Genomic DNA, 25563 nt, shown 5'->3' on the forward strand with positions numbered 1-25563 from the left:
AACGACTTGTGTGCTTAGGGTCGTTGTCTTGCTGCATGACCCACCTTCTCTTGAGATTCAGTTCATGGACAGATGTCCTGACATTTTCCTTTAGAATTTGCTGGTATAATTCAGAATTCATTGTTCCATCAATGATGGCAAGCCATTCTGGCCCAGATGCAGCAAAACAGGCCCAAACCATGACACTACCACCACCATGTTTCACAGATGGGATAAGGTTCTTATGCTGGAATGCAGTGTTTTCCTTCCTCCAAACATAATGCTTCTCATTTAAACCAAAATTTCCATGTTGGTCTCATCTGTCCACAAAACATCTTTCCAATAGCCTTCTGACTTGTCCACATGACCTTTAGCAAACTGCAGATGAGCAGCAATGTTCTTTTTGGAGAGCAGTGGCTTTCTCCTTGCAACCCTGCCATGCACACCATTGTTGTTCAGTGTTCTTCCGATGGTGGACTCATGAACATTAGCATTAGCCAATGGGAGAAAGGCCTTCAGTTGCTTAGAAGTTACCCTGGGGTCCTTTGTGACCTCACTGACTATTACACGCCTTGCTCTTGGAGTGATCTTTGCTGGTCGATCACTCCTGGGGAGGGTAACAATGGTCTTGAATTTCCTTCATTTGTACACAATCTGTCTGACTGTGGATTGGTGGAGTCCAAACTCTTTAGAGATGGTTTTGTAAGCTTTTCCAGCCTAATGAGCATCAACAATAATTTTTCTGAGGTCCTCAGAAATCTCCTTTGTTCGTGCCATGATACACTTCCACAAACGTGTTGTGAAGATCAGACTTTGATAGATCCTTGTTCTTTAAATAAAACAGGGTGCCCACTCATACCTGATTGTCATCCCATTGATTGAAAACACCTGACTCTAATTTCACCTTCAAATTAACGGCTAATCCTAGAGGTTCACATACTTTTGCCACTCACAGATATGTAATATTAGATCATTTTCCTCAATAAATAAATGAACAAGTATAATATTTTTGTCTCATTTGTTTAACTGGGTTCTCTTTATCTACTTTTAGGACTCATGTGAAAATCTGATGATGTTTTAGGTCATATTTATGCAGAAATATAGAAAATTCTAAAGGGTTCACAAACTTTCAAGCACCACTGTATTTGTTTCCAGAATCTCTGTATTGAATCATTATACCCCAGAAATCCTGACAGATACTGTGGCACCATGTTGTTTGAACTTTGAACAACAAAAGTAGTGCTTCATATAACTTAAAGAAGCTGCAGCTTTCCAATCATTAATTCATCATATGCTTACCCTGTTCGGCTTTGCAGGAGTGTCTGTTAGGCTGCAGTCTGTAGCCATCTGTGCAGCTACAGCGATACGACCCATAGGTGTTCATGCAGGTTTGGCTGCATATCCCATACACTGCACATTCATCATGATCTGCACACAGAGGAGGAGTCACTTATGACAAATTAGGTATGCTCAAACATGACCCAAATACATAAAACCCGCTTAATGTGGATGTGCTTTGCCTTTTGTAAGGGCCATCTCACGTCAGTGCACCTGTCCTTCTGTGCACCGGTCTCCAGAGTGTTCAGAAATGGGCAGGGAACATTACCAACAGGAATTTACTGATTATTCTTCCCTTATTTATGAAGGAGTGTTATTAGAACAGGTGCTCTGTTGTAATGAAAGAATAACCAGTTTTTATTATTATTATTATTATTATTATTATTATTATTATTATTATATAAAATAATACTATTTTTGTATTGACGTGTCCAGAATACAAGAAGAAAAAAAAAAACAAGCAACAAAAAAACCCTCGACCACCAACAGTCTGCACAATACAATCAATAGTCATCACAATCTTATTCAGGAGACATCATTTCGACCGAACCAGGTCAAACAATTCTTTCTGCTTTTCAGAAGTCAATGCCATGTGTCATATAAAGCCAGACAGAAAGTGTTAAACAATCCACCAGACAAAAATATCTTCTGCCCCATATACAGATGGGTGACAGCTCAAAGGAGAAATCAACATCAGTTGTGTTAGTAAAGCGTTAGGCCACCAGAAGTCCTGTGCCTTGACAAAAATTCTACAATTCTCTGGAAATGCACTGATGGAATGAACACCACTTTTTCAAAAAATATTCCTTTCGTTCCTTAAAGTTTTAATGATGGTGGTGGAGAGCACTGTCGAACATATCAGTCCAAAATTTCCCACAGGCATTCTGTTGAGATCTGGTGACTCTGAAGGCCATTGCACATGATTTACATCATTTTCATACTCATCAAATCATTCAGTGAATGTTCATGTCCTGCAGATGGGGACACAGTCATACTGGAAAAGACACTACTCATCAGGATAGAAATGTTTCATCATAGCATAAAGATGATCAGTAAGCCTAACCATGTATTGATTTGCAGTGACATCAAGGTAAACACAAGTGAACACAAACCATTTCAGCAAAATGCCCCCATCGTGTAACACAGCCACTGATTTTTCCTTCAATTTGTCACGAATTTGTATATCCCACATAACCTTTCATTTAATCCAGGTGAGAGGCCTACCTCTGCAGCTGCGGCCGTCCTCACCCACCTCGAAACCATCTGCACAGAAGCAGAATGTGCCATTCCTGGTCATGATGCAGCCATAGCGGCAACGAAGCTCATGGCAGGCTGATAAGAGTTCTGCAGGTGGTATAGAATAAGAGAGAGACACAAGAAAGAGAGAGAGATGTAAATTGCTTTTTGATTCTGCTTTCTTCAACTTACTTCCTCAGCCATCAGCAGGGAGATGTGCGGCTGTATGACAGCCGTAAGCCTAAGGCAGGAATTAGCAGAGCTGCATAGAAAATCAGAAATGTGCTGCAGACAGAAACATGGCTATAAAATTCCAGGAACACTTGTACCTGCTCATTTGAAAACTCAGAAAGAGCAGTTCACAAAAGCATATTTTCTATGTTATCTTATTTGCCTGCTGTAAATGCATTGCACCTGATTTGGCTTTTGGTTAGCTTTTTCCAAAAATCATAGGCAGTTAAAAATCATTGCTAATCACTTCTTATTGTTCTCATTGTTGGTAGTGTGATGGCCAATGGGGAATTTTGACAACAGATGTAAAGTACAATAAATCCCCCATCGATAATACCAATGCAGATGAAGTGCTGCAAATGCAAAGTCAGAATCAAAGATTACTATTATTAATAAAAAAAAGTTACATATCCAATATAAACTCCATGTTCTTTAATACTGATTGATCCAAACAGGTCTAGCAATGGGCGGCACGGTGGTGTAGTGGTTAGCGCTGTTGCCTCACAGCAAGAAGGTCCGGGTTCGAGCTCCGTGGCCGGCGAGGGCCTTTCTGTGCGGAGTTTGCATGTTCTCCCCGTGTCCGCGTGGATTTCCTCTGGGTGCTCCGGTTTCCCCCACAGTCCAAAGACATGCAGGTTAGGTTAACTGGTGACTCTATTGACCGTACCGGTAGGTGTGAATGTGAGTGTGAATGGTTGTCTGTGTCTATGTGTCAGCCCTGTGATGACCTGGCGACTTGTCCAGGGTGTACCCTGCCTTTCGCCCGTAGTCAGCTGGGATAGGCTCCAGCTTGCCTGCAACCCTGTAGAACAGGATAAAGCAGCTAGAGATAATGAGATGAGATGAGATGAGATGAGATGAGATGAGATGAGATGAGATCTAGCAACATCATTCTGCATGTTAACAACAACAAATTCATTCACTTTAGTTTTGTGGACACCTGACAATCATACCCATATGTTGTTCTTCCCCGAACTGTTGCCACAAAGCAGAAAGCACACAACTGTCTAAGATCTCTTTGTATGCTGTAGCATTATGATTTCCCTTCACTGGAATTAAGAGGTCCAAACCTGTTCTAACGCAGCAGTACCTCTGTGCATAAAGGTTTGAATGGAAGAACATATGTGACTTACACAGAGCCCTGACTTCAACTCCAGTGAACACCTTTGGGGTGAACTGGAACCCTGACGACACCCTAGGACTCCTCACCTGACATCAGTGTCTGATCTCCCTAATTCTCTTGTGGCTGAATGGTCAAATCCCCACAATCAAGTGGAAAGACTTCCAAGAATAGAGGGTATTCTAACTGAAAAGGAGACAAAATCTGGAATGGGATTTTCAAAATGCACATACGGGTGTGATAGTCAGGTGTCCACAAACTTTTGGCCATATAGTCTACACTGTAAAACATTTAAACACCCCTGCCCAAAATGCTAGATATCCCACTATGCATTGCATTTCCCGGTATTTTCCTATAAACCAATGCACTGTTCTAATTGCCTAATTGTTCACAGTACAATCCTGGAAAGTGAGTAAGTAGGTAGGGAGGTAGGTAAGTCCCCAATTCCAAAAAAGTTGGGACACTGGATAAAACATAAATAAAAAACAGAATGTGAATATTTGTAAATCATCCATCCATTATCTGTAGCCACTTATCCTGTTCTGGAAACCCTATATTTCATTGAAAATAGTACAAAGACAACATATCAAATGTTGAAACTGAGAAATTGTATTTATTTATTTATTTATTAATAATATATGCTCATTTTGAATTTGATGTCAGCAACACGTTTCAGGAAAGTTGGGACAAGGGCAATAAAAGACTGAAAAAGTTGTAATGCTAAGAAAAACAAATGAGATCAATTGGCAACAGGTCAGTAACATGACTGGGTATAAAAAGAGCATCCCAGAGAAGCTGAGTCTCTGAGAAGTAAAGATGGGGAGAGGTTCACCGCTCTGTGAAATACTGCATGGGCAAATAGTGCAACAAATTAAGAATAATGTTCCTCAAAATAAAATTGCAAAGTATTTGGGGATCATGTCATCCATGGTACGTAATATGATTAAAAGATTCAGAGAATCTGGAGAAATCTCTGTATACAAAAGACAAGGCTGAAAACTGACACTGGATGCCTGTGATCTTCAGGCCCTCAGGCGACACTGCATTAAAAGCAGACATGTGTCTGTCATGGAAATCACTGTATGGGTTCAGGAACACTTCAGAAAACCATCGTCTGTGAAAACAGTTCATTACTGCATCTACAAATGCAAGTTATAACCATATATAAACGATATCCAGAAACACTGCCACCTTCTCTGGGCCTGAGCTCTTTTATGATGGACTGAGGTGAAGTGGAAAATTGTCCCGAGGTCTAACAAATCAAAATTAGAAATTCTTTTTAGAAATCATGGACACCACATCCTCCAGGCTAAAGAGGAGAGGGACCATATGAATTGTTATAAGTACACAATTCAAAAGCCAGCATCTGTGATGTATGAGGGTGCATTAGTGCACATGACATGGGTAGCTTGTGCATCTGGGAAGACATCATTAATGCTGAATTATATATATACACACACGTTTCAGAGCAATATGCTACCATTCAGACAAAATCTTTTTCAGGGAAGACCTTCCTTCTTTCAGCAAGACAATGCCAAATCGCTTTCTGCACATATTAAAACTACATGACTCTGTAGTAAAAGAGTCTGGGTGCTAAACTGGCCTGCCTGCAGTCCAGGCTTGTCTCCCATTTAAAACATTTGGCGCATTATGAAGCGTAAAATAGGACAAAGGAGACCCTGAACTGTTGAGCAACTGAAATTATATATCAGGCAAGAATGGGGCAACATTTCTCTTTCATAACTACAGCAACTGGTCTCGTCAGTTCCCAAACATTGACAGAGTGTTGTTAAAAGTAGAGGTGATGCAACACAGTGGTAAACATGCCCCTATCCCAACTTTTTTGAAATGTGTTGCTGATATCAATTTCAAAATGAGCATATATTTTTCAAAAAACAAAATTTCTCAGTTTCAAAATTTGATACGTTTTCTTTGTACCATTTTCAATGAAATAAAGGGTTTCCATGATTTGCAAATTATTGCATTCTGTTTTTATTTACAGTTTACACAGCGTCCCAACTTTTTTGGAATTGTCCACTGTAGATAGATAGATAGATAGATAGATAGATAGATAGATAGATAGATAGATAGATAGATAGATAGATAGATAGATAATAAAACAGGCATCACAAACTACAAAAACATGCTACCTTTACACATTAAATTAAAAAAGGAAGATTTTAATTGATATGAAACCGCCACATTGATGTCAAACCGGCAACTGCACATTTCAATCCACTTCATACGCAGTACAGTTGATTCAATAAACATGGCAATTATCTATTAAAACAATGCTTGTTGGTTTTTTTCCTTCATGTGGCAGCTGTCACTATGGTACTTGTGACATGTGTCTGTGCAATACTAGCGTAGCAACCCACAATTATTTTCATGCAGAACTGGCAACAAAAGCACACATCAAAACATTTCTCAAAATGACTTTCAAAATGACTTGCATACACTGAAATGTGTGGCAGGTCTTGAGCAAAGCAGCCTCTCAGTCTAACACAGTAACTATTGTTCACATAAGAACAATGTTTTGTGCTTGTGGATTTATAAATGTGCACTTGCAATTATAACTAAAGGCTACCAATTATCAATTTCCAAATAATAAAACTGGTAAACTTTTGCATGATTCTTTTCAGATGGGACATCTTGCATTATTAGAAACATTTACTGTACATATTGTGCATAGTGTTTTTTTTTTATCTTTATCTAGGACATATATTAATATATCTGAAATATTTTTACTTCTCAAAGTCTCAACGACATGACATTAAATTACATTACAGGCATTTAGCAGATGCTCTTATCTCAAGTGACACACAACATACCCAGAGCAGCCTGGGGAGCAGTTGAGGGTTAGGTGCCTTGCTCAAGGGCACTTCAGCCATTCCTGCTGGTCCAGGGAATCAAACCTTTTAGTCCCAAAGCTGCTTCTCTAACAATTAGGCCATGACATCACATATAGTCAATTAGATATATTTTGCATCATATACATACTGTAGCCCTTTCTCTGTGTGTGTGTGTGTGTGTGTGTGTGTGTGTGTGTGTGTGTGTGTGTGTGTGTGTGTGTGAGAGAGAGAGAGAAAGAGAGAGAGAGATAACAAAAATCGGGGTTCTGGGGAAATTATGGTTTTTCTGCTCATAATTATTATTATCTGGAATATGAAATATGGAAATTATATTTATTTATTATTTATTTTTAATTTCCTTTTTAACATTGCCTATGTTATCTTCCAGCAAAGTTTGTTTGTTAAGCGTGAAAGTCATTCTACCTAAAGATGTTTAAAATCTTGCTAGTTGAGTGTGATTTCTTCTGAGTGTGATTGAAGGCTTTGAGCCTTTATTTCTAGAAAGAACATTTATTTTCTAACAAAATAAAAAATGTAAAACTTGAAATTGAATATTTATTACAAAATATATTTAGAAATAGGTTTAATAATCACATATTTGGTTTTTGACTTATAATAGACAATACTAGATATTGACTATTTTCAAGATATTTTCACTTGCTAAGCTGTCATTCTTTTCTGAAGCCTCTGCACACGTTGTGGAAAAGAAGACAGAAAAAAAGTCACCATTAATCAAATTACTCTGACAGTCGTGTCACATCAGCGACTCCATTTCCCAACACACACCTTGGCCTTCAAACATGGCCACCACGAACTACAATTCTCATCCATGTTTACACCTGCAGTCACTGGAGTATTAACCACACACACCTGTTTCCGATTACTCCCAGGCCTCAACATTAACTTTTGACACCTTAAATGGCCTCAAAAATGTTTGCCCCACTTGAATTTCCTTTTGCCCTAAAATTTTGTGGTATTTCAGCACGATTTCAAGTACATGGCAATACTGATATGTTTTCTAGGAATATACTTGAGTTATTTAGACAAAAGTACATGTTTAAAAAAACATTTATTTCTGCAACAGAAGAACAAGACAAGCCCTGAAAACATGAATCATAAATCAATATCATATATGTAAGACTTATGTACAGTACTAGTACATAATACGTCTTTTTATGTAGAGTTTAGGACACAAAATACACTTTTTTTTGCCTGTAACAATGACTAGCAATATTGCAAAAATGAATTATAAAACTAAAACATTATAAAACAGGAGTCTGTACTGCAGTACTGTCTTATCATTCAGTTTGCCATTGCATTTAGGAGGAAATTAAACAACCTTTATAGTGTGGTTTACTATTTGAGACACAAAAGCATGCCTTTCCATTCACTGAAATTTACTTACCACTAGCTTTTTTACACGTGTGGACGTCCTGAAGTCAACCCGGGAAAATGTAGAGGGCACCTGAGACCACTCGTAGTGATGAAAAGCACAAATGTGCACGTGCGCCTGAAGCGAGCCAATCAGAATCGGCATTACAAATCAGGAAGAAAAAAACAAAATGGCGATCACAGGGGAGGCGAGGATCCATCCATTATCTGTAGCCACTTATCCTGTCCTACAGGGTCGCAGGCAAGCTGGAGCCTATTCCCACTGACTATGGGTGAGAGGTGGGGTACACCCTGGACAAGTTGCCAGGTTATCACAGGGCTGACACATAAAGACAAACAACCATTCACACCTACGGTCAATTTAGAGCCACCAATTAACCTAACCTGCATGCCTTTGGACTGTGGAGGAAACCAGAGCACCTGGAGGAAACCCACATAGACATGGGGAGAACATGCAAACTCCACACAGAAAGGCCCTCACTGGCCGCTGGGCTCGAACCCAGGACCTTCTTGCTGTGAGGCGACAGTGCTAACAATTACACCACCATGCCGGGAGGTGAGGATATGTCTTGTTTTTTGTAATTTACTCACTCAAATCATTTTTGTGCTTCAAGAAACTGGCCATAGGTGTGCCCGAACAAGCCTAACTCACTAAAATATTTCTGCCCGAGCATCTTGGTAGGGCACATCAGGCATTCGGGCAATGCCTGACATTGAGGCTTGACTCCCTCTGCCTATATATACAGACACTACTTTGTTGCAAAGTAAAACATGCTTCTCACCTGTGATTGTCTGTTTGTGCAGTGCCTGATCTTCTGTCTGACCCTGACCAAGTTTTTGAATATTGTTTTGTATTTGTCTGCCTGGCTTTCATTAAACTTTATTCCTGCAACCTCTCCTGCAGTCATTACATGGCAGGTAGAACATGGTTATTATTTAAATAAAGAGTAAAATGACAGTGGAGATTTAAACGTGAATGTGACCTGCTCCATCGCTTCAAGTCCCCTTGACTATGCATCACATTTCAGTGCTGTGTAGACAAAAGTGTCAGCTTTTTGGTTTGATGTGTATTTTCCTATGAAAAAAAAACAGACCGACAAACTGCACATCTGACACTAGTGGTGTCTTCATCTTGAGGGTAAAATTTTGTTATTGATTAGGTAATATCTAGAGAGAGAATACTTTTCAGCCAGTGTATTTTTCAGCACCCATATTCAAGGTGTTTTTTGTTTGTTTGTTTGTTTGTTTGTTTGTTTGTTTGTTTGTTTGCTACAAATTGTAATTAGCATTTTGAAGAAGGAAAGGTAATGAGAGAAGTGTGTGTGTGTGTGTTTGTGTGTGTGTGAGAGAGAGAGAGAAATAAGACAGTGATTTGGTGAGATTATCATCGCAATTGTAACAGAAAATCATTAGGATCTAGTTCTGTATTTCTGTGATAAGCGAATACAAGATCAAGAGGCTGAATACATTCAGTTTCCAAAGCACACCACAGACTCTTCTAAAGAGCATGTGCAATTAGCTGCAAGTTATACCCCATCAGAGACAAACGTTTTCAAAACTAATTGCTTGATTTCTTAAACTAAGAAAAGAAAAATTATTTAATAACATGTCCTTTTCAGTGATTCATGTTACATAAAACTTCAGTGAACTTTTCCACATTGCCATTTCTAATTGAAACACTCTTTACACATGCTAACAAAATAAATAAATCTGCTTTAATTTAAAGGACATCTGTACATTGCTCACTTGAAGAAATGTATCAGCATTTTCTCAAGTCCTGCTGTCTTCATATCATACGACTACAGGAAATCACACTCATGCTATTTTTTTTTTAAATTGGCATGCGTCATATCATGCAGAGAGGAGATACTGAGTAGACGGATATTCAGGACTAATCCTCATATCTACTGCCAAACAACAGGCACACATTCTCCTTACCAGACATACAAGAGCTGCAGATAAACATGCACACCAGATTGTTTGGCACAGGCTGTTTTACCGACTATTTACTGACTACAGCAAGAATATGCAGGTGTTGGTGTCCAAAACTCGAAGTGAAAATGCTTCTATTTTGCATTCTTTTTGAATTTATTAGAACATAATCAATAAAAAAATATTAATTGTATTATTAGCAATAACTTGAGCAAGGCATCCTAGCGTCACCCCTAACTGTCGCTGATTGATTGATGACAGTATCACCTGTGGATTTAAGAGGAAAAAAGAAGGCAGGTCCAGACACAGAGTACATAATGCATGTTACATCATTATATTGGGAAAAAAAATAGCAGACACTGGTGATATGTCATCTGTAGCTGATAGTCAGAAGCATTTGTTCAGTTTTTTTTAAATTAATAATTATCCATTAACAAGGTCAGGAATGCTACAAAACTGAAATTGGGACAGTACGTAAACCTAATGAGTTATTAGCAGTAACCAAGCTCATTATAAATTGAAATAAAATTACATAAACCACACATGCATATGCTCAGTGTTCAACAGCAGCAGAAACACATTATGTAATACAATGCAATTTATTTTCCTCAATCTTAAAACTACAGATACCATGTTTTTCAACAGATATTTATCTTGTCCAACTTGGTCACAATAGTTAGAAATCTGTCTGCAATTCCTGATACCTTCATCAATCATCCCAAGCCGAGTGAAAAGTAGGATCATAAAAATATTTACTCAGATATCAGAATTATTTCATATTTGGTTTGTTTCCCTTTTGCTTTTATGACAGCACACACTTAAGCTGGTATGGGCACAAGTTTGAGTAAAGCCTGAGATCCGTGTTCAAATTTACAAGAGTGTCGTCTGAACAAGTGCTTCAGTGGAAGTCATCAGATTCAAGGTCAGTATAGCAAATATGTTTTCATTTTAAATAGTAGCCTAGAAATAGTGCAGAATTCTGAATATCGGGCATTCAAGATATTTGCGTTTAAAATTGTAACATTTTTTGTTAATTTCCAGTTTAAAAAAAAAATCCAGCTTTTCAACAGGCTTTTGGAGCCCAGTATATGATCTGATGGGCAGCATGGTGGTGTAGTGGTTAGCACTGTCGCCTCACAGAAAGAAAGTTCTGGGTTCAAGCCCAGTGGCCGAAGGGGGCCTTTCTGTGTGGAGTTTGCATGTTCTCCCCGTGTCTGCGTGGGTTTCTTCCAGGTGCTCCGGTTTCCCCCACAGTCCAAAGACATGCAGGTTAGGTTAACTGGTGGCTCTAAATTGTCCGTAGGTGTGTGTGAATGGTTGAGAGGAGAAAACTTCTATAAATAATCCAGTAAAAGGCAACAGGAAACCACTACTGTAATGCTACCTAGAAACTTTGATGGCTGAAGCAGTCACAGCGGCCACGTCACTGTAGTGATATGCCAAAATGGATGGATATGATCTGATGAATGCTGCAACAGAATAGTGACAAATGTGGAATGTTACAGTAGAAATATGCAGAAAAGAGTTTCTTGTGATTTATCTTAATTATCAGTAAAACCTTTCTTTTATACTGTACAAAAGATACTATAGATGACAGTGTTGTCTCATCCAATTTTCCTTTATGAAATGTTCTATCACAGCCCCTCAGACATATCTAATCCCTTCAGGCTTTTACTCAAAGGCTCAAAAACACATCTGTTTTTTGGAAAGACCTTGATGTTTTATGAGCTGCGCTAAAAACTACGAAAGCTTTAATCAGTGTGAACATTCACAAAAATCTGAAATATACAGGTGCTGTCTTTCAATTCGACAAATACATCCTATTGCATTTCACAGTGTTAAAGCCACTTCAGAAAGAGCCATCTTTAACTAATACTCCTCCAAGCTTTAATTACACAGCCAGTATTAATGTGGACAATTCCACTATTGCTTCTACTGTGGTTCTCGTTGTCAAACAATAGCTAGAAACCTGGAAGGCTAAGTGTAAATCTGTGTGTGTGCTCGCTAATACCCTTGTGAACTCCTAGCTACAGAGAGCAGAAGGAACTGTTGAATTACATATATTCTGCACTCTAAAAACAATTCCTCAGTTGCCTGGTATGTCAGCAATTACTTCCTTGCTTTATTTGCCATAGTTCAGAATAATAAACCCACAGTGGTCCACAAGAGAACACATTTTTTAAAGCTTTGAAAAAAAAAATCTTTAGAGAAAATAGCATGAAAAAAAATATTTGTGTAAAAAAAGTACAATATGCAGCTTAACAAGCGTAAGAGTAAGTTTATCATGGACACCTTTCACTGAACCTCCAGCATAACAAAATTTAAATAACAACGAGACACTCATCTTTGAGACTGTTCGACTCCAGTTACAAGGCACAAACATAGAAATAAAACACCATGATTTTATGAAGGATGACAATAAATATGAAATGGCTTTTGCTTACTGGTACAGTGTGTTCTTGTGAGAAACATCTGAAGGCTGTCTTTTTGAGCTAGGCATTAGCTGAAAACTAAAAGTCATTTGGGAGCAACTGCAAATACCTCAGCAGATGAACAAGCCCATTTCTACATCAGGAAGTAGATGAGGAATTAATCCCAGGAGGGATCTTCTGAAACACTCTGTGCTATGCACTTTATTCTCTATGCTTCGTTTGCTGCTGGAACAAGTAAAGACATTCACTAGATTCAAAGTCACATTCCTTCTGCTTGCTTATTATCCACCATAATACATGGAGGATTAACAGATATATGATTGTTACTTGGAATTGGGCTTTTTTATGTAATATAGGTAAAATATAAAATGGAAAATCATATGGTTTAAGTACAATTATAAATACATTGAACAGTCTGATATGTGACCTAATCCAGCATATTAAGTCAATTTGACCTAGAACCACATTTTGGGTTTTGTACCATGGTTACACAAATATTATCTCTGTGCTCCAAGTAGTACAGAAGATAATACTAAATTTAAATGTTTCCAAAAGTTCACCATGCACATGCTATTACTGAAGCATATTTGGGACTTTTTTCAAACTCAAATGTTAATTAGAAAATGCTACCTCAAACTTGTATTTGCATTTGTATTTCCTGTGTGTGTGTGCGTGCGCGCATAATTGAAGATCTAAATCAAATACAAAAATATATATTTACCATTGCATTTTTATGACCAACACCACCCAGTGGCTGGCAAAATTAAAATGCAAATACAAACTCTGGAAGATATTTCATTTTCATTGTCTAAACTGGTATCATTCTGCTATTGTGAAAAAGCAATATTAATCCTTATATTTGTGTTTGCACTTTCTCATCCTCATGCTCCAACTCTGCCAAAAAGAAACCACAAATGCAATTCTGTTTGCCATTGAATTTTCACTGTTCCAGAGATATACTATATGGCGGCACCATGGTGTAGTGGTTAGCACTGTCACCTCACAGCAAAAAGGTTCTGGGTTCGAGCCCAGTGGCCGGCGAGGGACTTTCTGTGTGGAGTTTGCATGTTCGCCCCGTGTTTGCATGGGTTTCCTCCGGGTGCTCCGGTTTCCCCCACAGTTCAAAAACATGCAGGTTAGGTTAACATGGGGTAGCCATGGCCTGACGTTGAGCTTAAGTACCCTTGAGCAAGGCACCTAACCCCCAACTGCTCCCCAGGCGCTGTAGCATAGCTGCCCACTGCTCTGGGTATGTGTGTGTGCTCATTGCTCACTTGTGTGTGTGCATGTGTGTGTTCACTGCTTCAGATGGGTTAAATGCAGAGGGCGAATTTCACTGTGCTTGAGTGTGCATGTGACAAATAAAGGCTTCTTCTTCTAAAAGTATGTGGACACCTGACCATATGTGGGTCTTCCCTAAACTGCTATCAGAAAATTTGGAAGCACACAATTGTCTACTATGTCTATGCTGTACCATTATGATTCCCTCCCCCCCGGAACTAAGTCTGGAATGCGGTGTTCAAAATGCACATATGGGTGTGATGGTCAGGTGTCCACAAACTTTTTCCATGCAGTGTGCATCTGTCAATCAAACACTTTAAATGGGACCTTTTAGAATTTTAGAGCAAATGATGAATGGAAATTTAACCTCATAACAAGTGTTGTGCTCTATTTTACAACCCCAGCTGTCAAATTCATGCCCTTCTCGGGTCTATAATGACAGAAAACTGTGAAAGCAAACATGAATTTATATTTAATGATAAAAAAAAGAAATCTATTTTCCATCATATTTTCTATAGTATAGTATTATAGTACTATAATGTCCTATTAAATGTACACTGCCTGGCCAAAATGAAGTTGATATTTGAATTTACATAAGCAAATACTTGAGAGTCTTTGATTGGATAATTACTGCAGTGATTAATATATTTCAGCTAGCAACAATTCTTTTCACCCTAACTGACGCAATGAGTAGCTTCTCATTACAAACATGTTACAAGACATATCCCATGGTCATGGAAAAGATGTTACCGTGTTTCAGATGGGTCAAATTATTGGCCTGCATCAAGCAAAGGAAACAAGGAGATTACTGAAATGACTGGAATTGGGTTAAGAACTGTCCAACGCATTATTAAATCGTATCATTATTAATCAATACTAAAAGTGGTTCAATGAAATATTAGAATGTGTGAGGCACTAAATTCAAATTGAGCATATATTTAAAAAAAAACAATAACATTTCTTGGTTTCAACATTTGATATGTTGTCTGCGTACAATTTTCAGTGAAACATACTGTGTCTGAAATCGCTCACTCGTTCACTACTCCCTACTCCCTATATACGGAATTACTATATAGAGGACTAAATTAGATTAGATTAGATAGAACTTTATTGATCCCTTTGAGCAGGTTCCCTCAGGGTAGTGAGCTCATTGGTAAACTAAAAAAAAAAACCACTTTCGGACAGTAGTCCATCGCGTTGGTGTTTACGGTACGTCGTTACTGTCGCACAATTAAAACGTGCCAAATCAATCGGCTGGTGGGTTTTCAAAATAATAAATATATGCATGTATTTTTGTGATAAAGACATATTATACTGAGCATATTTCCCACATTAATCAATACAGAGTACCTGCATCTTTCAGTTTTTTTTTTTAAATCAAGGCTGAATACTTTCTTCTTTGTCGATGCCTTTTATTAAATCAAATTTGAGATTTTTAATTTGATTTCTTTCAGCACGACCGCAATGCATGATGGGATATATTGCTTTGGTTAGTGACCATTAGTTGTACACTACTTTTTGTGATGCATTGTGGGATACTTTGAGTGCACTATATAGGGTGTAAATAATCCTCACTAAGGTTTTGGACAGCTCTACAAAATGGTGTCTCCACTATATAGACCCCTTCGCAGTAAACGTCATTCATACATAAGCGGAAATTGCGCGCGCAGCCTGGACCCAAAAAAGACTCAGCGATGCCTAGTTGTTGTGTTGTCGGGTGTCAGAATCGTAGCAGTGATGGGGTTAAAATGTTCAGAATTCCAGCAGGATCTCACCCATTCCAAAAAAATCGCCGACGTCTATGACTACAAGCCATCAAACGTGTAGACTGGGATGAAAGCACCATCAAAAATGCGCGGGTTTGCAGCACCCACTTCATCACAGGTAAGATCAGGCTATTTATTAAATCTTTTTTTATTCTTTCTAGTCTTTGTTTATTGATGTAGCAAAATACTTTGGTAACGTTTGTCTGATTAGCTGGGTCATAGTTACACAATGTAATGAATATTGTTAGCATGTTAACTTAGCATGCAATTTTGTTTGTAGGACAGGTCTCGCTTGACTCAAGCAGTCCAGATTTTGTGCCATCATTATTTGTGTATGCCGAAAATCACAATTTTAAAGCAAGGATGGAAAGGTAAAATTGTGTGCCCTCACTCTAAATGCCAACTTGCGTTGACTGCTCTAACCTAGCTCCCGCCCCGTTCAGTTTCATTTCTGGTCTCTGCCTCTCGCTTTTTACGCAGCTCTGATTTCTCTTAGCTGCACTCTTTACACTATCATTCCTTTCATGCCATTACCTCCTGCAAATTGCTGTTTAGTGTTGGTATTTGCTGTTGTAGCTAAAGCCACATTGCCATCACATCACTGGCATAATTTGAATAAAACAAAATGAATATGAATGTCCCATTGTTAATCAAGTTGTACATGCCCGCACATAACATAATCATATGCGTCTAAAGACTTGTAGGCACGAAGTTTTTCGTGGGTGTACACTGAAGTCTTGTCAATAAGGTACGAGTATATATCTGGCCATTGTATACCAAGGAACTTACTAACATCGTCCGTCCACTCTTTAATTAAATGCGGATCCGGTAGGCGATGTCCACTTGTTAGAGTTAACTTATTTATGTAGCATTCTCGATCTTGTAACGACATTTGTTTGGCATAATCTGACAGCTCATAATGCCGGTCTATGGGCAGCGCCATTGTTTCTGGGTCCAGGCTGCGCGCGCATCCTGGCAACGGTCGGTTTGTTTACATACATGCGAAGGGGTCTATAGTGAGCAATTTTGGACACAGTTTCCATGATTTGCAAATTATTGCATTGTGTTTTTATTTGTCTTAGTGCCCTGTCACACTACGACGTTCTCACCAGCGTTCGAGTAACGTGTTGCGAAACGCAGAGGAACGTCGAGAACGTTAGAAAAAAGTTACAAGAAAGTTAGACGAGCGTCGGCAAACGTTGGGGAATGTCGAGGGACGTCGGCGAACGCTGAGGGTGAAAAATAGTTTTGGGTGTGCACAAAAATTCAGGACGTTCTATCAAAACGCTACTTACACGTTAGAGGAACGTTACACGAAAGTTTGCGGGCGTTACTCGAACGTTACTCGAAAGTCAGGACGTTCCCTGGACACTAGGCGGACGCCGGCCCATCAGGGTCGAGTGTCCAGCGCGTGCCTAGCGCTTGGGTAACGCTTGCCTAACGCCTGTGTAACGTCCATCGAACGTCTGTCCAGCGTGTCGCCAACGTTTTTCAGCGTTCGTCAGCGTTCGCCGAGCGTTCTTAACGCTCATGTAACGCTCTTTCAACATCTTTCTAACGTCTGTCAGCGTTCTGAATTTTTCCAGCGTCTGTGTAACGTCCATGTAGCATCCTTGTAACGCGCCTGTAACCTACTGGTAGCGTTCAGGAGCATTTGGCAGGCACTTGCCAGAAATATATTTAAAAGGGGCTTGCAGAGGCCACCGACAGTCCTGTTGGAACTTTCACAGAGTGAAGACTTCCGAACAATGACAGACCAAGAGAAACACCAGTATGCTGTTGCTGCTCTCATGCATCACAACAACCTCCTGCAGTTGGCATTGCACCAGGTTAAGATGTCCAAGGCAGAGGCAAAGAAGAAAAGGAAGAGGAGAGGGAGAAAGAGCTGGGTGAGACCCTGGATAGGAAGGCGACCACAGTTTGGTGTTTATGACAAGCTGATGGCTGAACTCCGAGCTGAAGACCAAGCCTCCTTCCACAACTTCCTGCGCATGCCAGCAGTGATGTTTGATGAGCTGAGACAGAGAGTTGGTCCCAGGATCACCAAGAAGGACACTCGCTTTAGACCGGCCCTCGACCCTGGTATGAAGCTGGCCCTGACTTTGCGACACCTTGCCTCTGGTGACAGCTATGCTTCACAGAAGTTTGCCTGGAGAGTACCTCACAACACACAGTCACTGGTGGTCAGAGAGGTTTGCCATGCCATACTGGACGAGTACCTGGATGAGATGCTGACCTGCCCCAGTACGCCAGAAGAGTGGAAGGAAGTTGCTGACAGATTCTATCAGAGGTGGAACTTCCCCCATGTCCTGGGAGCACTAGATGGCAAGCATGTGGCCATTAGGTGTCCTGCAGAGAGTGGCTCCTTGTATTACAACTACAAGGGGTTCTATTCCATCGTGTTGCTGGCCCTTGTGGATTCTGACTACAAGTTCCTGTGGGCAGATCTTGGAGGCCTGGGATCAGCATCCGATGCCCAGATCTACAACTCCAGTGAGCTGAAACATGGAGCTGAAGAAGACCTGCTTGGGTTTCCACAGCCTATACCTCTCCCACAAGACACTACAGATGTTCCATACTTCTTCATTGGAGATGACGCCTTTGCCCTGAGAGCCTACATGATGAAGCCCTACAGTCTCCGTGGTCTATCACAGGAGGAGCGCATTTTCAACTACAGACTGTCGAGAGCCAGGAGGGTCGTGGAGAACGCCTTTGGGATCCTTGCCAACAGGTTCCAGGTGATTCTTGGCACTATGCAGCACAAGCCAGAGACTGTGAAGCTGATAGTGAAGACCTGCTTGGTCCTTCACAACTTGATGAGGGTCAGATATCCAACACTGCAGAACCAACAGCTGGACCAGCCAGAAGGTCCAGAAGAAGACTTTGTGCCTGGTGCCTGGAGAGATGGCTTCAATATGGAAGACACACAGGTTGTTGCAGGCCCCAACACTGCGACCAAAGAAGCCAAGAAGCAGAGGAACCTCATCAAGCACTGGGTCAACTCCTCAGCTGGGGCACTGGACTGGCAGGACAGGATGGTGTAGACCTGGACCCTAGTGTTGCAATGCAGAATGGACTTAATATAGACTATACTTTTTGGTAGAAACTGAAATATTGTATGTGTAACTTAATTACAATGACTTATTTGTCGATAACAGTAATAATAAAAGTAATTGTGTGTGTCATTTCGAAGTAATTATTTTTACTGATCGCCCTACTTTTTTAGCCAATCTGTTCTAGGCATGATCTCTTTTTCAATTATTTATTTTACTGAGTTCCCGGTCGACCCCTTTTCACGTAACCAAACGTATAAAACAGTATTAATAAATGTCATAGTTTTATTTTGTATTGTTTTATTCTTTTTAATTTTTTTAACTTTATTTTTTTTTGGGGGGATTTTGTATTTTTTTATTATATTTTTTTATTTTATTTTAGATTTTACTTTTTTTTTATTTTAAAATAAAAAGTAAACTCAAAAATAAAATAAAAAATAACATAAAATAAAATAAAACAGATAAACTAAACGAAAAATATAAAATAAAACAGATAAACTAAACGAAAAATATAAAATAAAACAGATAAACTAAACGAACAATATAAAATAAAACAGATAAACTAAACGAAAAATATAAAATAAAACAGATACAATAAACGAAAAATATAAAATAAAACAGATAAACTAAACGAAAAATATAAAATAAAACAGATAAACTAAACGAAAAATATAAAATAAAACAGATACAATAAACGAAAAATATAAAATAAAACAGATAAACTAAACGAAAAATATAAAATAAAACAGATAAACTAAACGAAAAATATAAAATAAAACAGATAAACTAAACGAAAAATATAAAATAAAACAGATAAACTAAACGAAAAATATAAAACAAAACAGATAAACTAAACGAAAAATATAAAATAAAACATATATTTTACTTTTTATTTTATTTTTTATTTTATCTTTTATTTTATATTTTATTGTATATTTTTTATTTTACCTTTTATTTTTTATTTTATCTTTTATTTTATTTTATAATCTTTTTTTACTTATTTTATTTTTTATTTTTTTTCCATTATTTTTTTGGGGGGGAAAATATTAAAAACAAGAAATTGAAAGTTTCACGCAAGAACCAGGCAAAGTTCAAACTATGTACAACATTTATTTACAGATTCCTAAACAAAAAGTTCTACGAGTCAGTCTCTGGGTCCACTGGTGGCTGTGGAGTGTTGAGCGTGTCAGTCAGAGAGGTAGCCGTGGACGGGGTGGCAACTGGACCTGGACTGTCCAGGGTGCTGAATAAGTCGCTGACACTGGCTGCTGTAGACACTCCGGTGGGGAACACGGTAACGTCCGTGGCGGCACAAGTGACAACCAGGGCTGGAGAGCTGCTGCCTTGGTTGCTCTGGTCCATGGTGTGTCTGGCAGAGCTGATGGCCGTAGAGACGGAGGCATGGGTGGTGGCTGGTGCTGTCAGCGTGTGGAAGACGGGAGAGTTCCTACTCTGTGGCTGGAAGAACCTCTGTGGCTGGTAGTAGGAGTGAGGCTGCTGGAAGGACGAGTGAGGCTGCTGGAAGGACGAGTGAGGCTGCTGGAAGGACGAGTGAGGCTGCTGGAAGGACGAGTGAGGCTGCTGGAAGGACGAGTGAGGCTGCTGCTGGTGGTATCTGGCCATCCACTCCCTGGTCTGTGACTGCCAAGGAGTGCCAGTGGGCGGGTTGTCATGCCACTGGCTAGGGTCCGGCTGAAACATGTCGCTCTGGGCTTGCCTGGTGGTTGTGATGCCAGGAGGGGGGGCCGACCGACATGTAGCTGAGAAGGTCGGCAGGTCCTCCTCTTCCTCTTCACTGTCTTCATCCATCAGCCGCGTGAGGATCATGTTGATACTGGCCCTGGCCTTCTTGAACTTCCGGCTCGACATTGTGAGAAGGCTGTCCCTCACGTAGTTCGCAAAGGTTGACTCAGGGGTCACTGCTGGAGGCTGGAACAAACCCCTGAGTATAGCCTCTGACTCCTTGACCTTCTCCTGCAGGGTAGCCAACACGTCATCCTCAGTGGTGGTATCCTCATCCTGTCCAGATCGTCCGGGCCTCTTGGAACTGCTGCTGCTGGAGGCTGCTGTGGCAGGTGTGGAAGATCTGGAAGGTATGGCAGCACACTCCGTGATAGAAGGTCCAGAGACCGGTAAATCCTCCTGGACAGTTGCTGCAGCTGAGGCTCTGCTGGGTAGGATGGGCTTGGCTGGCTCCGGTCTGTGTCGCACTACCTCCTGCAGGAACCTGAAGTTGTTGAGCACCCACTCGTCCCTCTCTGTTCTTCTTGGGGCACCGTCACCGCTCTTGTGTTTCAGGAGTCTGGTGTTCTTATCCCGCAGTGACCGGAACCAGCCCTTCAAGTGCTTCACCGTCTTCTGCATCTTCTCTGCCTGGGCCTCCCACAACTTCTCCTTGTTGGTGATCTTGTGGTAAGCCTGGAGCTTAGAGTCCCACAATGTCCGGTTCTCTTGTAACCACTCGACCATGATGGCCTCATCAGATTCAGAGAGGCTGTAATTTATCCTGTCACTCTTCTTCCTCTTGCCTCTGTCCTGTGAGGAGGCTGCTGACAAGCTTCTGGAGGAGGAGGAGGAGCAGCTAGACCCTGGAGACCCTGGAGAGGCTGGAGATGGCGACTGGGACCTGGAGGGGGTGACTGTTGCCCTCTTGTTCTTCGGCTGCTTCTGCTGCTGGCTGCCTGCTGGCTGGCTGTCAGCCTCGCTTTCAACAGGAGGGGGATGGACCTCTGCAGTGATGGAAACAACCTCCTGGCTGGGAGAGGATGCTGCTCGTCGGCCCCTGCTGCTGCCCCGACCTCTGCTGCTGGCCCTCTTGCTCTTGGGAGGCATACTTCTTTTCTTTTTCTTTCGTTCGTTCTTCTTTTCGTTTTGCGATGTTGACTGCGCGGTGGTTGAAATGGAAGTGATGCACTCTGGCCAAAAGCCCCCCCTTTTATACTGCGCGTCCAGCCGCAGGTTGGCGAAACGTCACAGGAACGTCACACAAACGCTCCACGCGTTACTCGAACGCTACAGGAACGCTAGGCAGACGCTGTGGAAACGTCGAGAACGTCAGCTAGACGCTGGACAAACGTCGAGAACGTTACCTGGACGCAAGGCAGACGCTACCCAAACGCTATGATAACGCTATCAAAGCACTGTGGACGCTATGAGAACGCTAGGTTTTGCTGCTATTTTGGACCACAAACGTCGCCTGACACTGAGGGAACGTTGGCTGAGCGTTACCCAAGCGTTACAAGAACGTTACAACATCGTTGACCTAGAAACTTAATTTGAAGAACGTCGACGTTCCCCGGCGTTTCGCAAATTTTTAAAAACGCAACCAAACGTCGAACAAAACGCTATAGTGTGACAGGGCCCTTACACATTGTCCCAACCTTTTTTTGCAATTGGTGTTGTATTTGCTGAACTAGTACTAATTGATGTTCTACAGTCTCAGGCAAACTGCCCCTGTTAGCCACAAGGTTTGAACTCAGAACCTTCTTGTTATGAGGCAATAATGCTACCCACTGTACCACCATGCCACCCCTCCACCTCTCTATCCTTTTGTAAACTGGAGTATCATTTAATAAGTAATGTTTTGGTCTTGGTTATGATTGCGTAATGGTAAGGATAAAGTCCTGCCCTCATTCATGGCTTCAAACAAATTCATGACAAACCAAGTAACTGGCAAAAAAAAAAAAAAAAAAGTGGAAACAATCACAATCCATTCATCAATCAGCCAGTTCACCTCCTCCACAGTAACTTCAGTTAGACGTGTCGACTATGGTGTCCATTGTATGAGGTAAAATCTACAGTGATAGTATAATTGCAGTATTCAAAAAGGAAGCGATCCAGTTGCTACACTAATAGCAGTGCTGCTGTGCAGCTCCCTCCAAAATGCTGTTTTATGATGAGAGAGGAGCAAGGGCAGCCCAAATTTCCACTCTCCATATGGACTAATTACAGTCTCAGGGGACCTCCAAGGCCTTTGGTCCATCAAGACTGACCTTCATCGCACTAGCCTATACATTTGGACTTAGAGTAATCTAATTAATGTGGGGCCAAATTAAGATGCTGACCCGAACACATGCTGCAGTTGATAGAGATGCAGAAATATTTAGTAAGCTTGCCATGGATTTACTGCTCTCAAAGTTGTGGCTGATTTCATCCTTGAGGCTTATTACAGCTGGATCAATCCTGTTTGCTTGCCATTCAAAGTTCATATATAAATGTAGCTACAACCCCGCTTCCAAAAAAGTTGGGACGCTGTGTAAAATGTAAATAAAAACAGAATGCAATGGTTTGCAACTCCTTTTTGACTTATATTCAATTGAGTACAATACAAAGACAATATTTACTGTTCAAACTGATAAACTTTATTGGTTTTGCAAATATATACCTGTTCTGAATTTGATGCATGCAACAAATTCAAAAAAAGGGGCATGTTTACCACTATGTTACATCACCTTGTCTTTTAACAACACTCAGTAGGTACTTGGAAACTGAGGAGATTAATTGTTGAAGTTTTGAATGTGAAATTCTCTCTCATTCATGCTGGATATATGATTTCAGCTGCTCAACAGTTCGGGATCTCCATTGTAATGCTTTGCACACTTCATAATGCACCGCACATTTTCAATGAGAGGCAGGTAGGCCAGTTTAGCACCCACACTCTTTTACTACAAAGTCACACTGTTAACATGTGCAGAATGTGGCTTGGCATTGTCTTGCTGGAATAAGCAGGGGTGGACCCTGAAAAATATATCATCTGGATGGCAGCATGTGTTGCTCCAAAACCTGTATGTACCTTTCAGCATTAATGGTGCCTTCACAAATGTTGCTTATGCTATGGGCACTAATACACCCCCATACCATCACAGATGCTGGCTTTTGTGTTGATAACAATCTGGATGGTCCTTCTCCTCTTTAGCCTGGAGGACCCTATGTCCATGATTTCTAAAAACATTTTGAAATGTGGACTCATCAGACCACAGCAGACTTTTTACACTTTGCATCAGTCTGGCTCAGATGAGCTCAGGCCCAGAGAATTTTGGCAGCATTTCTGGATGTTGTGAATATATGGTTTTCATTTTGCATTGTAGATGCAGCAGTGAACTGTGTTTAGTAATGGCAGTTTTCCAAAGTGATCCCGAGTCCATGTAGTAATGTCCTGTCCTTTATACAATCCTTCATGCCAGTGTACAATGCAGCACCGCCTGAGGGAACGAAGTTTACAGGAGTTAAGTGTTGGTTTTCAGCCTTGCAACTTGTGTGTAGAGATTTCTCTGAATTTTTTTATGATATTGGATTGTCCATGGTAAAATCACAAATTTTATTGCAAATGTACATTGAAAAACATTATTCGTAAAGTATTGGACTATTTGCCCATGCAGTTTTTCACAAAGTGGCGAACCTCACCCCATCCTTGCTTGTGAATAACTGAGCCTTTCCAAATACCAATTAACTTGTTTACCTGTAGAATGTTCCAAACGGGTGGTTTTTGAGCATTCCACAACTTGTCCAGGGAATCAAACTGGCAACCTTTTGGTCCCGAAATGACAATCTTTTGTTGTTCCTGTCCCAACTTTTATGGATCGTGTTGGCATCAAATTCAGAATGAGTGTACATTTACAAAAGACAATAACGTTTATCAGTTTGAACATTAAATATCTTGTCTATGTATTGTATTCAATTGAAATATAGGTTGAAAAGGATTTGCAAATAATTGCACTCTGTTTTTATTCCCATTTTACACAGCATACCAACTTTTTTGGAATTGGTGTGGTATAATTTCATATAACAGAGGGTAGAATAGGGCAAAAATATACACCAGTATCCTTTATACTGAGAACATTTCAAAGATGGAACTATTAAACGATAACAGGCAGAATTGGATGCATAAACCAAATCTTAAACTAATATTATTTTAACAGTTTTAAACCTTCATTTTACTGGAACTTGACTTGAAATTCTGCCAATCGACAAAAGCAGAATGAGGCTACACATCAGAGCTGCATGTGTATTGTCATGAAATTGACAGTTTCATGACAAAGGCATCACTCAAGTCAAAACTGATTTCTAAATCCATCTGTCCTGATAAGAAAGAAAAAGAAACCCTCTTAGCAAGATTAAATATTGCCAGAATGTTTTCTCACATTACAGAAAGATTTAAAGATTTGATGGATGCCAGAAAAAGACATGAAGTATTGATTTAGAGGCCTGTCACTTTTCAAATACTCCCAGCTCTTTTCACATGGGGAAAAATCTGCCACATTTTAACTTGCTGCTTTTGAATTAAATATGTTAAAAGTCACTTCTTCAACTTCATGTTTAATTAACATTTCTGACAGACTTTGTATCTCAGCTGGAGCTTTCTGTGTCATCCTTTAAACAGAGCTTTTGTTGTAAGTTGAATCATACAGTGAGGTCCAACAAAGACTGTGGATTACACTTTTTTTTTTTTTAAATGTCTGAGGCACTGGATAAACAGGGTTAATCAAATATAGCCAAAAAATGCCCTCCAGATTTCAGCAAACGGCACACACTATAATACAGTTAGACTGCAGCTCCAATACCCAGATCATGTTTCATTTTCTTTCTTAGCTCGTGTAAATAAATTCTAAGTAGATTTTGTGGGTGTGTTTTGCCTTCAATCTTTGACTTCCTGCCTTCCAGCTGGTCACATATACTGTAGCAGTCCATATGGCTCAGGAGTAAGACTTTAGACAGAAACTAGATAGAACTCGACGCCAACGGCGTTGATGGGGATGCCTCCGCCTGGTAGACTACACGCCTTATTAAGTTGTGATTTGGGGATGGACATTTGACCTCACAGTAATCTTGACCTGTGACCTTTTAACCTCAAAAACTAATCAGTTCATGTTTGTCCCCAAATGCACAAATGGTGAAAGTTTGGTGAAATTCCTTTCATTTGCCTTGGAGATATTGTGTTCACAAGGTTTTCGG

At 40.2% G+C, this 25563-nt stretch overlaps 1 protein-coding gene across 1 annotated transcript in view; it reads right to left on the bottom strand.

The window, feature by feature from the left end:
* lrp1bb (low density lipoprotein receptor-related protein 1Bb) overlaps positions 1-2890 on the bottom strand; it is a 314777-nt gene extending 311887 nt beyond the window's left edge. Inside the window, exons 1-4 of the mRNA XM_060930558.1 lie at positions 2883-2890; positions 2742-2794; positions 2542-2661; positions 1279-1407 (exon numbers count right to left, since the gene is read on the bottom strand). Of these exons, the coding sequence (XP_060786541.1) occupies positions 1279-1407; positions 2542-2661; positions 2742-2794; positions 2883-2890 (310 nt within the window). The remainder of the gene's footprint in view (positions 1-1278; positions 1408-2541; positions 2662-2741; positions 2795-2882) is intronic.
* Between the last annotated feature and the right edge of the window lie 22673 nt (positions 2891-25563).

This window comes from Neoarius graeffei, chromosome 9 (genome assembly GCF_027579695.1).
Source record: "Neoarius graeffei isolate fNeoGra1 chromosome 9, fNeoGra1.pri, whole genome shotgun sequence".
NCBI classification, from domain to species: Eukaryota; Metazoa; Chordata; class Actinopteri; order Siluriformes; family Ariidae; genus Neoarius; species Neoarius graeffei.